This window comes from Amblyomma mixtum, chromosome 1 (assembly GCF_055824585.1).
Source record: "Amblyomma mixtum isolate Tamu chromosome 1, ASM5582458v1, whole genome shotgun sequence".
Classification (NCBI taxonomy): Eukaryota; Metazoa; Arthropoda; class Arachnida; order Ixodida; family Ixodidae; genus Amblyomma; species Amblyomma mixtum.
In genome coordinates this window covers 3,362,827-3,375,819 of record NC_143012.1, presented here as the reverse complement: position 1 = coordinate 3,375,819, position 12,993 = coordinate 3,362,827, and the positions used below count along the sequence as shown (strand labels likewise).

The 12,993-nt window shown below is 45.3% G+C and overlaps 1 protein-coding gene across 2 annotated transcripts in view; it reads right to left on the bottom strand.

The window, feature by feature from the left end:
- The window catches only part of alpha-PheRS (phenylalanine--tRNA ligase alpha subunit), a 28,661-nt gene that overhangs the window by 1,181 nt on the left and 14,487 nt on the right, over nt 1-12,993 (bottom strand). For both annotated transcript variants that reach the window (XM_089541678.1, XM_089541670.1), the window contains exons 4-5: nt 12,390-12,543; nt 5,860-6,409 (exon numbers count right to left, since the gene is read on the bottom strand). In XM_089541678.1, coding sequence (XP_089397804.1) covers nt 5,860-6,409; nt 12,390-12,543 — 704 coding nt within the window. The remainder of the gene's footprint in view (nt 1-5,859; nt 6,410-12,389; nt 12,544-12,993) is intronic.

The following is a 12,993-nucleotide window of genomic DNA, read 5'->3' as shown; positions in this document are numbered from 1 at the left end:
GTGTTTAACTAAATGTTGAACAAGATCACTGCAACCATCAACTAGTCTGTTCTTAGTAAATGAGGCCACACAAACTGAGAATGTTTGCATGCAGAAGGTGATAAGTACCAGATTACTGGCCATCTCCAGTTTCAGCTGCTATTAGAGACATCAACATCTAAAGCATTCTAGTAGGGTCACTGTACTGAGGCTTAAGAAGTTAATGAATTCTTAAAGCACCCTGCATAATCCAGCTCTTGAGCAACTGAAAATGCCTTATTTAGTCATTTAATTCGCGCACTTGTTTTCCTAAAATTAAGGCTTCAAAAAGTGGGTGTGAAAATTACGCGGAAATGTCGAATATGTGCTAAAACTCTACAAAGGTCATATACGCACTTATAAGGTAAGTTGCTGTGTATAAGTTCGAACCTGCAACTCGCGCTCCTCGCTGCCCAAAAAAAAGCTGACCCCAAATAGAAGCCGATGCATACCTCCACCGTGCCCACCCCAGACCCACGTTATGTAGTTCCCCGCATGATCATGGTGTGTGCAGAGCTCAAAGGAACAAACTCGGAACGATACTCTCGCAAAGCCAGCAGCCAAAGGCAAGGCAATAAAACGGCGCCTTCGCATGCGGCCCGGTGCAGCAGCGGCAGAAGAGTAGCCAATGGTTCGGTAGTGTCGGATTCTGGCGCGACACACGCTCCAGAAGTAACTTGAACTTCGCAGTCGTTCGTATGGAAAAGCACCCGCCAGCGTGAGCGAGTCGGGTAAATGGTGCACAATTAACTCTTTCTTACTGGAACCAATTTACAAACAAATTAACGACATTTTTGGACACCATTCACTCATTTCGCAGCCGCACGCGGCCACGCCGACCTCTCAAGCCTACCCTGCGAGCTGCCACCTGCATGCTGGTGTGCTGCGCAGCAGGGGGCGCAAAAGATGCGTTTTTTTTTGTTTTGTTTTCCAAAAATCCTGGTAAAAAGTTGGGTGTGTGCAAATTATACGTGGGCGCAAATTACGCGAGTAAATACAGGTTACTTAGTTGATACAGCAAGGTCAACCAGGCACGGTGAGTGCTTAGATCCGGAGCGGTGAGAGCACGCCAAGAAGCAAATGAAACAATACGCCAAAATGAGAGGTAAGAATAAGCTTCCCTGCAAACCAGTCCTTTGGGTACCAGCTCCTCCTCTGCAGAATGCGACTTAGATTGTGTTTGTCACAACCTCCTTCAATTGAAAGTACTATAGCACCTTTTTTCTCACAGGCAAACCACAGTTTTTCACGAGTTAGGCAAACCACAGTTTGGCAGAACAGACCCTAGTTTTCTGTGAAAGCAGCTTTGTCACACACAGTGCCTCCAGGAATCAAGACCTGCAAGAAAGCAGCTTCCTCACACTCCATATGGCACCACTAAAAAGGTGCTATCTTGGCAGCAGAAGGAAAGTGCATTTGCTTGAGCAAAAATATGCAACATTGCAAGCCACCTGCACCTTAAAGAAAGGGTACTGCATTCTTAAAGAGAAAAAAAAAAAAACTCCACCTTTGGCTCTGTCACAAGTGCTGAATATGAGTGACTGATATCTGTCACCAGGAAAAATGTGCACAGAGCTAATTTTCTATTTTTTTTTTTGTCCATGCCTACAAAGGCCTTGCAGCAAAAAGCCAGAGACCTTGCATTTCTCTTGGGCAGCACCAACTGTAGGGCAAGCAGCAGCTCGCTCTGGATGCGGGATGATTTATCCACTAAACAGTCATCAACAACAATGTAAAACTGCAAATCAGCATTTGTACGCTGATAAGCTCCTGCTCTGCATCTGGCAGCAAAAGCTCAACACAAAAGTGGACATATTGCAGACTATCCTCAGCAGTCAAGGTCAATGCAAAGGCACTTATCAAGAGCTTTTTTTTCTAGAAAAGCTTGCTGCTGAAATGTGGCGGTCACCACAGTTGGTGCCCCTAATGGACAGAGGGGAAGAAAATGAAAGGCTTCTATAAGCTAAGGTCCTGGCCAAGGAAGATAGCAAAAGAGGAGAAGGCTCAAGGAGAGCATAGAAATTCAAATGCAGAGGCAGAGTTACGCATAGTGGTCTCCACCTGTGTGTTTTCTTTCACAGGTGCATGGAAGATGGTGGGAACACCAGCAAGCCTTGCACTATGATAGCATAAACTCAAAAAAGAAGCAGCAAATGCTCCTCAAAGGAGGTTCTCCGGACAATGGCGCCAATCTATTACAGTAAAATCTCGTTAATTTGGACTTCGAAGGACCAGAAAAATGTCCCAATTAACCGAACATCCAGATTATCAAATAACCCTGATAATCTGCCAAAAACTGCTTGCATCATCGTAAACTGATGTGGCGAAAAACTGGACAAAGGCGACCTGCTTTTGAGATGAGAAATATGCAGCAATGACTATAATGTGACTATTTTGCACTTCCAACAATGCTTCATTAGTGTGCACACTGCCAAGAGTCTTGAAGCAGAACTGCTCCAAATGCCCTAAGAGCATCCTCCAAAGTGCAACATGGCAGCCACAGAGCCCCAAAAAGGCGTGGAAAATGTGACACACCAGCAGTTTCAAGGCACTGGAAGAACCACGTGAACAGAAGTGAGGGACACAGCGCACTAGTGTCACAGCGGCAACAAAAGAAAGAAGGAGAGAGAGAGAGAGATCAGTGACCACAGAGGAAAAAAATACAGGGAACACTTAAGGAACTTCCATGCAAGAAATACGAAGTCACAGCAATTCTATTCCTTTGCAGTTGGTGCAGTTGTAAGTACTGGTTAACATTTCTTATTTTTTTCTTAATTTTATGCCTCTACTGATGTCACACCATTTAAACGAATTGTAAGTTTTGTAACGCTGCCACTTGTCGGGTGACGCCGAGTTTTCGTGTTGGTGAGCCATCTAATACTTTCACATTACTACTGTATAAAACGCGTATAAGGGCTGCACCCGCGTATGGGATACACCCTGTTTTCCCAAAGGAAGTATTAAAAAAGATATCCATGCAAGGGTCGCACCCAAACTTTCCACGACCCATGCGGGAATAGCCTTCAAATTGAAATACACGTGCTGTAGCCTTCGCGATCAGCTCCGGCTGCGAGCAACAGTGCACTCGATCACTCATGCACACTCTTTAACCTCAGTAAATACCACATCATTGTCCCTTTAGTATAAACTGTGACAATATTAGACTCTTTTCACTCAGTGCAGTTGTTATCCAAGGAACTGTAAAGAAGGTAACTGGTCCACAAAGATTAATGCTATTACTACTACATCCCGAACTCTCACTTAAAATAAAACTACCCCTCCCTATTGTCTCACTGGGCCTTCAGCTTTAGAGGGGCTGTGAAAGGGGCTCTAATACAGTTGTGGTATGCCTGTGATGTTAAGGTGCCGCTTCATGAATATCTTCCAGCAAGAATTTTTTGATGTGCTTTGTAGATATGTAGTCAAAATTTGAATTTCAATGTCTCTGCGCCTTTCCATCTCCTCTCTTCATTTTATGCAAGCTGAAAGGCCGGTGCTCCTCTGCCGGGGGCGGAGCTTCGCCGCTTATTGGCCGCCACTGTGGTAGCTGCCTGACATCTGAAAGAATGTGACAAACAACCATCTCTGAACTAGTATACGTAGGAGCAGTGTGACGGAGGAGGGTGCGGGCGTGAAAATGTCGCCAGAAAGGGCTCGCCAACTTTTGTGCATGACTGTACACCGTTGCATGTAGAAGTGTATTATTTGTCTCGGGTGTTCATCACAACACAATGCAGTGATTGAGTGAGCTGATGTACTCTCGTCCCAAAGTGTTTCACAGCACCTTTAAAAGGAGACACGGGTCTTGAAATAGTGAAATAAATGCGAAAATTTCGAATTTAAAAAATGGCACATTAGCATTCAATATACACTCTAAAGTACTCACCCATAAAGTTTCAAGATCTCTTTCCACATCCAAGTACTAAAAAAATGATACATTTGAAGCACCAAAAGCAGCGATGTGGCAAGTTGATAGTAAAATGCCGTAGCACTTTGTGCCCTTCGCTTCCCTCAACCACATCCCTGATGGCCGCAATCTTGGTCTCATTCAAAAGCCCTTCCCTACATACTGGTATTACTACTCACTGTAGTGAAATCCCCTTGGGACGTCTGCATTTTGCCATTTCCTGAGGCCTCTACATTAACCTGCGAATGGCTGGGGCGGGCACTTCGAATGCCATTTCCTCAGCTTCACGTTTTCTGCAAACATGACTAGCTTACACTTTACACTTTAGCGAACTTGCGCCCTCTTCAATGTCGCCGGAAACAAAAGAGATTCATTCTTTTCTATAAGATTATGAACAACATGGTACATATCGATAAGCAGCAATACATAAGCGAAACTACTTCACGTATCACTCGGGGTAAACATTGCAGACACGTAAAAGAACAAAAGTTTTCTAAGCACTGCTACAAGCATTCCTTCTTCCTGTCCACAGCGAGAGAATGGAACAGACTGCCAGAGAATGTGGTGCTCGCATCGGGTGTGGATGAGTTCTCTGCTGGAGTTGGTGATTGGTTGGTATAGTGCCTGATATAACGCGCCTTGCATTTGTGTTGGGCATGGTGTTTTCACATTGTTTTCTGTTTCGTTGCAGCGATATTTTTGCGCATTTTTATTTGTTGCTTAGAGGTCAGTTCCATTTTTTGATATGTTAAAATTTGGCACCGACTGGATGGTGCTGGTGTTTTGTTTGTCGTGTTCCGCCTTTGTAATCTGTACCTTGTATCACTCCTATCTTAGTCCTGACCGGACTGATAGTATCTCTAATAAATAAATAAATAAATAAACAGAAGTTACTGTTATGTTTCCATGGTGAAATTTAAGGTAATTTTATACTGCTGAATTCAGAAAGAACTGCACTATAGAACTATGCAACTTTTTTTTATGGCTGAGTCGAACAAACCAAATTTTCTGAAAAATGATGTCACCTAAATATATTGGGTAACTATGGAGCATCAACATAGCATTTTTATATGATGATGTGTCTCGATAACAACATAAACAGAATATCTCTGCATGGCAGGCCTTTGGCTACAGCTCCATTTCAATTGGAAACAAAACATATTGATGGAAAGTGTCTTAACAACCCATAAGAAATTACCCAATCAGCCTTCAGTTATTTTTCAATAATATGAGAAATAATTGAGATATACCAAAACTAATTGTACTTTTTAAAACAGGAGGAAGAAATACATACACATGCATATTTTCATTATGCTGTCTCTAATAATAAAAATTTTCACTTCAAGACCCCCGTCTCCCTTCAGAGGAGGAGAGCACATCAACTGGCTCTATAAGTGTACTGTGTTGTCATGACCGCCTGAGCCAATAATACACTTCTACATGCAGCAGAGAATCCACAATCACACGAGAAAGTTGGCAAGCCCTTTACGGCCACATTTTCATGCTCACACCCTCCACCAGTTGCACGCACCAGTCCAGTGATGGCTACTGGTTAGAATCTCGCAGACGTCAGGCAGCTACCATGGCCACTGCCAGTAAGCCATGTAGCTCCAGCGGAACAGGAAGCTCCGCGTCCCGGCAGTGGGGATGGCGGAGGGAAGCCAACGTTCCAGCATGCAAAAGTGAGGAGAGGAGAGGGAAGGGCGTGAAGATGCTGAAATTCACATTTGGCTACAGATAACTCAGCTTCTACAAAGCACATCAAAAAAATTCTTGCAGGAGGATACTTGTGAAGCGGCGTCCCTTAACATCTCAAGCATACTGCAACGTTATTACAGTGCCTTTCAGAGGCCCTTTAAGGCAACAGTACCATGCCCGCCACAAAACCAGCTCAAGCAAGGGGGCCTGTGAAATGCCCCCTGTGTCGGGCACACCTTTCCAGGGACAGCCCCCAGGCGATGCAGCGGACATCGGGAGGCAGCCCCATGGGGAGCAGCATCTCGGGTCGGAAGAGCCCCGAGTTGCCCACTTCGACCCAGCGGTCGAGGCCCGGGTGGAAGGCAAACACCTCCATGGAGGGCTCCGTGTAGGGGTTGTAGGCTGGCTTGAAGCGCACCCGCTCCATGCCCAGCCGGGCAAAGAAGCCCCCGATGAGGGCCTGCAGGTGGCCCAGCGTCAGCCCCCGGTCAGCCACCAGGCCCTCCACCTGGCAGAACTCAGCCAGGTGGGTGGCATCCAGGGTCTCATTGCGAAACACCCGGTCGATGCTGAACAGCTTGCAGGGCTGGAAGGGCTGCTGGGCAGCCAGGGCATGCAGCATGCGGGCGCTCACGGCCGTCGTGTGCGTGCGCAGCAGGTTCTTGCGTGCCTCACTCTCCAGCCAGGGACCCTGGTAGCCCAGGGAGCCGTGGCCACCCTCGGCATGCACCCGCCGGACGGCCTCCACATACTCTGGCTCAGGCAGCTGCCGGCATTCACTGGGCTCTGCAAGGAAGAAGCCAACACAGGCCGCAGGCTGTAAATGATTTGAGCATCACAATGGCAAGCTGCTCTCAACTGTCTCATAACTAGAGGAGCCATGTACAGTTAGCAGTAACAGTTGCCAGAAGGCATGGGCCTGGGAGCAAATTTTGTGCTGCCTCATCACCCAGTATTATTCACCAGGAAGTGGAGCATTCAGGTCTTGTCACACCTGCAGACAATTAATTTGCATCATGACACAAAATTCATTCTTTCTCCACACGCACAAACAATAAACTTTTACCACTGATAGTACAGTGCTGAACAAACCGAGGAGCTGGGACTCGTATATGCTGCTCCTTACTGTAGCTTGTCTGAGCTTCAGCCCCAAGCCAAAATTTATAAATAAACAGATGCCAGCTGTTCCTTTCAGCACACCTCTACTGTAGGTCCCCCGCAGGTAGGTGACACTGCCTGTGCCCCTCATAGGCCCCTACATCTTGGGTGAAACCAGTCCAGCAAGAGCCAATACTGGCTCTCAATGCGTCCAGCCCAAAAGAATAGCTACAAGTCAACATGGTACTTACTCTTCAAACAACAGACATGTGACTAATTTGCAGTACAGCCAGCGAGCCATTTTTTGGATTTGCCGGGACCCAGAAAATGGTCAAAATTACCAAAAAGTCCGAAAAATAAGTAATCTTTAAAAAAAATCATTTTTCCGATAAAAATTGGCTTTCAAAGCTTTAACACCCGCGAACGTCGGCATTCCCCACGTTCAGCTTGCAAGCGATAATCTTAGACTGCATCTGACCCAGAGCACCTGCGAATGCAACCCCCATCCCCGCTAACCGATCTGCACTGCACCATGTCGTCGTTGTCCATGCTTCAACGGACACTGCAGCTGTCCCTTTTTATTGCGAAAGCAATACTACTTGCACTTTCACGCCTTTGCCGTGCCGCGGCAGTGACCACCATTGACCTTCATTTGACCTTGATTGCATTAGATTGGATTAGATTAGATTGGACTGGATTAGATTAAATTTAGGGGTGTGCGAATATTCGAAATTTTCGAATATAATTCGAATATTATATTTTTAGTATTCGTATTCGATTCGAAATCCAAGTATTCGTATAGTCACGAATATTCGACCCGACGCGAATATTCGTATCTAGCCGAATATTCATTGTGAGCACCGGCGTTCATTTCGGTCCGCAAGCCCTATTGACAGAGACATAACAACAAGGCGGCGCCCAGAGCAATGCGCATTCCTTCCTCCAAGAGCCATGCCGTAGCTGACTGCGCTGGTGAGCTTCTTTGTGGCTATACCTGCGAAGCTGGTATAGTCAGAGCTGTGCACGAAGTACCTCGCAATACGTGCCAGGTCAGTGCCAAGTGAGAGGGCCTTTTCTGTGGCTGGAGGAGTCGTTTCAGCTAGAAGGGAACTACTCCGGCCTGACCATGTGGAGCAGCAGGTTTTCCTTCATGACAACCTTTTATGTTCATCCCAGCAACGCGTGTTCGTGCTGATGGCAAGCTAGCCTTAATCAATGTTGTGTACCAGCCATCTTCTCTGATATTTCCACTCTTCTAAGAATAATTTTCGAGACTGATACTTTTTGTGCAGCCACACACACCTTTTGTGTTCATTTAATCATCGATAGTTGAACTGTGATGTTCTTGGGTGCTTAAATAAATGTTTTGTAGTGGTTAAATGCATCTGTCCTTGATTATTCGATATTCGGAGCCAAGTATTCGTATTCGATTCGTATTCGAAGAATTTGATATTCGCACACCCCTAATTAAATTAGATTACATTTGACTGGAGTGGATTGTATTGGATTGTATAACCGATGCATCACCACAAGTCTAACCACAAGCACCACCACCAGCTACACTACCAGCTGTACCATGGCGTAGGTACGGATATTGCTTTACCAATTACCGGGCTTAACCAAGCTAAGCCACAGCGAATTTTTTAATGTGATTGTGGGCTCTTCTTTTTCCTTGACTACCTCAATGGTAGCCCACAAAGTGTGCCATTATCTGAAGTGGCAATGATGAAGAACAAATAGCCAAGCCTATCCAAGCCAGTCAGTCCAAGTGACTCCGTTTAAATCCAGCATGGTGCCTTGCACAGTGGCAAAGAAGCAGTTGGTTGCAGTAGCAATTTATTTCATTGATTTCGTCCTTAAAGGCCCGAGGGCATTACATAAGGAGGAGCAATGCCCGCTTGCATCTATATTAGGCCAAAGATATAAACTTTCAGTCAAAAAACGATCTCCACAGTATTGCTCGCATCTATGTTAGCCCGAAAAATGAAACTTTTGGACTCCACAGAGCCCGGACTATTAGACGTAAATATGTAAAAGTTCCTATGAGATGGATGATGGTTCCTCATTGAAGCCCGACTAACAGTATAATCCAATTACAACAATACCAAATCTAAAGATATATCGCTTATAGTGATCAAATTCTTTATATTTATCAATTCTATCATTGCCCCTATGTAAAAACAAATCGCATAAAACAATAAAATTATCGAAGAGAAAACAGATACAAAGATAGGATTCTGGCCATCAGGAAGGTGTTTACCACCAAAATTTGTCTGAAGGTTTGTTAAAAAAAATAGAATACTCTGAAGCAAATAATGTAAAAACTGTGCAAACGGACCGGTGTGGCGAAATCCATGAGGGGGCGTTGCATATGGCCTTGGGAACCAAGCACCACCATCATCGAAATCGCTGGAGGGAGGAATAGCTTGCTTGGCCAATGCCAAACACTTTCTCACACAAACACAGTTTCCACTGCTTCCATCCGTTTGTGTCTTTGTGAAATGGGTAAAAATGGCGGCAACAAAGCGCAAGAGATATCTCTGGACCCACCTCCATCTTTGGGAGTTAAATTTCTAAAAAAAAGGTGAGCGTTTCTTGGGCATTCCTCCGTTTCGTACTGTCCATAGCACAGACCTTGTTAGAATGCCAAGATGTGCACCAGTAATAACATCACCATCACCAAGTGTTTATCTTTGGATGGGAGCTCCGGTGGCCGAGGTGACTCGCTTGGCGAACTTGGCAGAGCGCCAAGACTCTGTGTGCCTTTAACAGCAGCACCTGTGGCAGACGCTAAATGCATGGGGCAATACCTACATGCATGGGGAAATATGTGGCTGTGTTCTTTTTGCCTTTTTTTCTTCTTTTTTTTTGCCAGTCCAGAGATAACAACTGGTTACAACGATCTGATATTGTGGTTTTCTCAATAATGTCATCTGGTGTTCTCAGGTGGTGCATGAAGGTGACAATGCTGAAGTCTCTCGCGCTTGCTGGCTGCTGTATATGCTTGTCAGAGAACTGTCGCCCTGTCTTGCATGATCTATTTTGGTGGAGGTGCTGGGTTAACTCCAAAGGCCCGTGCTCGAGAGGAAGGCCTTGGTTTCTCCGGCAAGTGCGATGCACAGGGGTGTCGACTGGCAAAGGACTGGACTCCAGGGTGTGCGGAGGAGTATGGGACATATGCTGGGATCGTTACGCAGTGCCTACACCATAAGTGGATTACAAGTAGATTGGACTGTATCGTGCTGAGCAACTTCTAGAAATTAATAGGTCGGCGTAGCATGAGTAACAATATTTTGATACATGACATCATATTCCTTACACAGATGCTGACTGTCCAACAGCCTTTACCTCATTTGTCACATCAGTGTTCACTAGAGAAGATACTAGTTCTAACATTCCTTGCATCTCCGATGAGGACTAACCATACATGGCCTCAACTGGCATTACACTTGAAGGCATAGCCCAGCTGATCGTTAACCTTGAGGTGTCCTCTTCATGTGACGTCAATGAAATTAATTTCAAAAGTAATCAGGAGTGCATGTAGGCATGGAGAAAGCACTGCCTACCACTTCATCTGATTCCTTTTATATTCTGCTTTAGCAAACCTGAGCAATTTAACAGGCATCTCTGTAGCCTATCTTGATGTGGCCCCAGATGCTTTTTGCAAATCACTGGTTCTGTCCTACTGATCTATGCAGGTGGTGCCACGGCACCATGGACACCGCAAACACTATGGGAAAAAAACAGGCTGTTGAGCGGTTTACTCCACTGACTAAAGCACCAGCATGCTCAAGTGCACACCAACTACACCATTACCAATAGAGCTGAAGGCAAGGCATGGCTGTCAACCACTACTGCTTCCACTAATGTGCCATCAACTGAAAAGAAAAGAGACTGCACTTGAAATTTCAGACAACGGTACTGTTTTTGTTTGTTTGTATTTTTGATTTAATCCCTTGAAATAACATTTTGTTGCACACAGCAACCACTGTAACCTTTTCAACTCAGCTTTTTGCCAATCGAGCCAATCTGAAACTGCTGGAAGAGCACCTCTTAATGAGTCTTGCATTTCAAACACGATGGACGGCACAGCAGTGCATTTCAATTGTCACAGATGCAAAACTGAGCATACATCACAGATCAGGTAGATATAGACAGCAAGGACAAAGAATGAGGCACAGAATGGTCTGCACTTTTAGCAATTTAGCAGCCAAGCAAATCTGTGCTGTAACAGGCACCAACGGGGAGTAATAAGAAGCAACAGGCACTAGGCCATTGCTTGAAATATGTGCATCAAAGGGTCTCCCTACTGCTCTAGCTTCCCGCTGTATGAAAAGAGTTAAAGGACCACAGACATCTAATTTTAGTTGCATGTTCTTTATTGCAAGTGATGTGTTAGACATCAGAATGCATGGTTCACCACGTGGTATTCACCTACAACCGCTAAATAATGTATAATTGAATTTCTTCTCTCATCTGTTCTGGTTTCATCAACCAAACGATGGCTTTCACATGTAGTTGATGTTCAGATAAAGTGAGGCACTACAAAAACCTCAAATGTAATCGCTGATATGTAGTTTTAATTCATTACAACACCTAAGCCAGACTGCTTCAAGATTAGGAATATAAAAAACTATGTATCATAAATTATATAGCCATTTTTCTCATTGCTTACGAGACCTACATACCAACTACATGTCACAGGCATCGTTCAGGCGATGAAACTGGAACCGCAACAGTATCAAGAAGAAATTCGTTAAGATTATTTAGCAGCTGTAGGCAAATACCACAGGGTGACCTATGCATACCAATGTCTAACACATCATTTGAAAGAAGAGAACACGTAAGCGAATATTTTATGTTGATACTCCATTAACGTCACGAAGCGACACAGAGACTATGAGGGACGCCGTACTGAAGGGCTGCAATTAATTTAGAGCACATGAAGATCTTTAGAGTGCGCCTACATAGCACAGCACGTGGGCGCCTTTGCATTCCATCTCCATCAAAACATGGCCACCACAACCAGCAATGAACCTGGCTTCTCCTGCTCAGTAGACGAGCAACCTAACAACTGAGCCACCGCGGCAGATACTCTACGCTCCAAGAGAGAGAATGTACAGTCTTTGTCAAAAGTAATCAGGCTGCATGGTTTGCTTCTAGCTCGTACAATGGAGCCCTTACAGATTCCCTGAAGCTGAAATGGTCGATAAAGGTAAGGACTGGGGGTCTTCTTACCTTCCAACACCTTTTGAGCTTTAGGAAAGCCACAAGAGCTCCACTATACAAGCTAAAAGCAATCCATGCAGCCTGGTTACTTTTGACAAAGACTGTTCCTCCAACGACACACATTTTGCATGCACTCGCAAAAAGTTTCGATATTTGGGGTTTCACATCCAAAAGCGTTACGAGGGACACCGTATTGAAGAGCTCCGGAGCTCCGGATCAATTTCAACCACCCGGGGCTCTTTTAATGTGCGCTGACATCGCACAGTATACAGGCACGTTGAGTTTTGCCTCCATTGAAATGTACTTACCAGGACTTGGATAAAACCCTCGTCCTCAGGCTGGGCAACTGCCACAATAACATCCCTCATGCTGCGGACCTCTGCCCTACAGTGAAAACTAAGCTGGCCACACATATGAGAAGGCTCGCCCCTGAGTGTACCTTTGAGAAAAAAGGTGTCGTGGGCATCCCTGGCTGGGTGCTGTTGTGGCTGGAAGAGGGCATCGAAGTTCCAGAAAGCACTCTCCACATAGCGCGATGTCGACATCTCCGTGAAGCCCATCTCCAGAAAGATCTGCCGCACCTCGGAGCGTACCTGCACACAAGTGCTGTGTGTCCGTCGATACGATCCAAAACCTACGACCGGAGTGAAGTGAAAGTAACAGCTGTGCTCTGCCTTGCACAGCAGAGAGGAGGTAGGCCACATACGCAACCAGAATTCAGCTAGCTATGTGAAGGCCCCACACAACATGAGCACCCATAACACCAGCATAAGTGGTCATTACATCTGGTTACACTGCACCAGACTTGTAAAAAGAAATGCTAACATTTTATTTATATCACAATAACAGAATCACGAATTGCTGACAGCAAACATCTTGAATGCATTTCTCCACCAGTCATTTCTCAGTGACTCTGTAACTACAAGCAGCTGTTCACTCAAAAGCCTCGTTTTCAATGCTGACAAACGCCTAAAAGCTGCTGCAACTTTTGTGGTGATAACACTTTGAGGACAGCCTGTGTACACAGCCTGTGTGATACCATT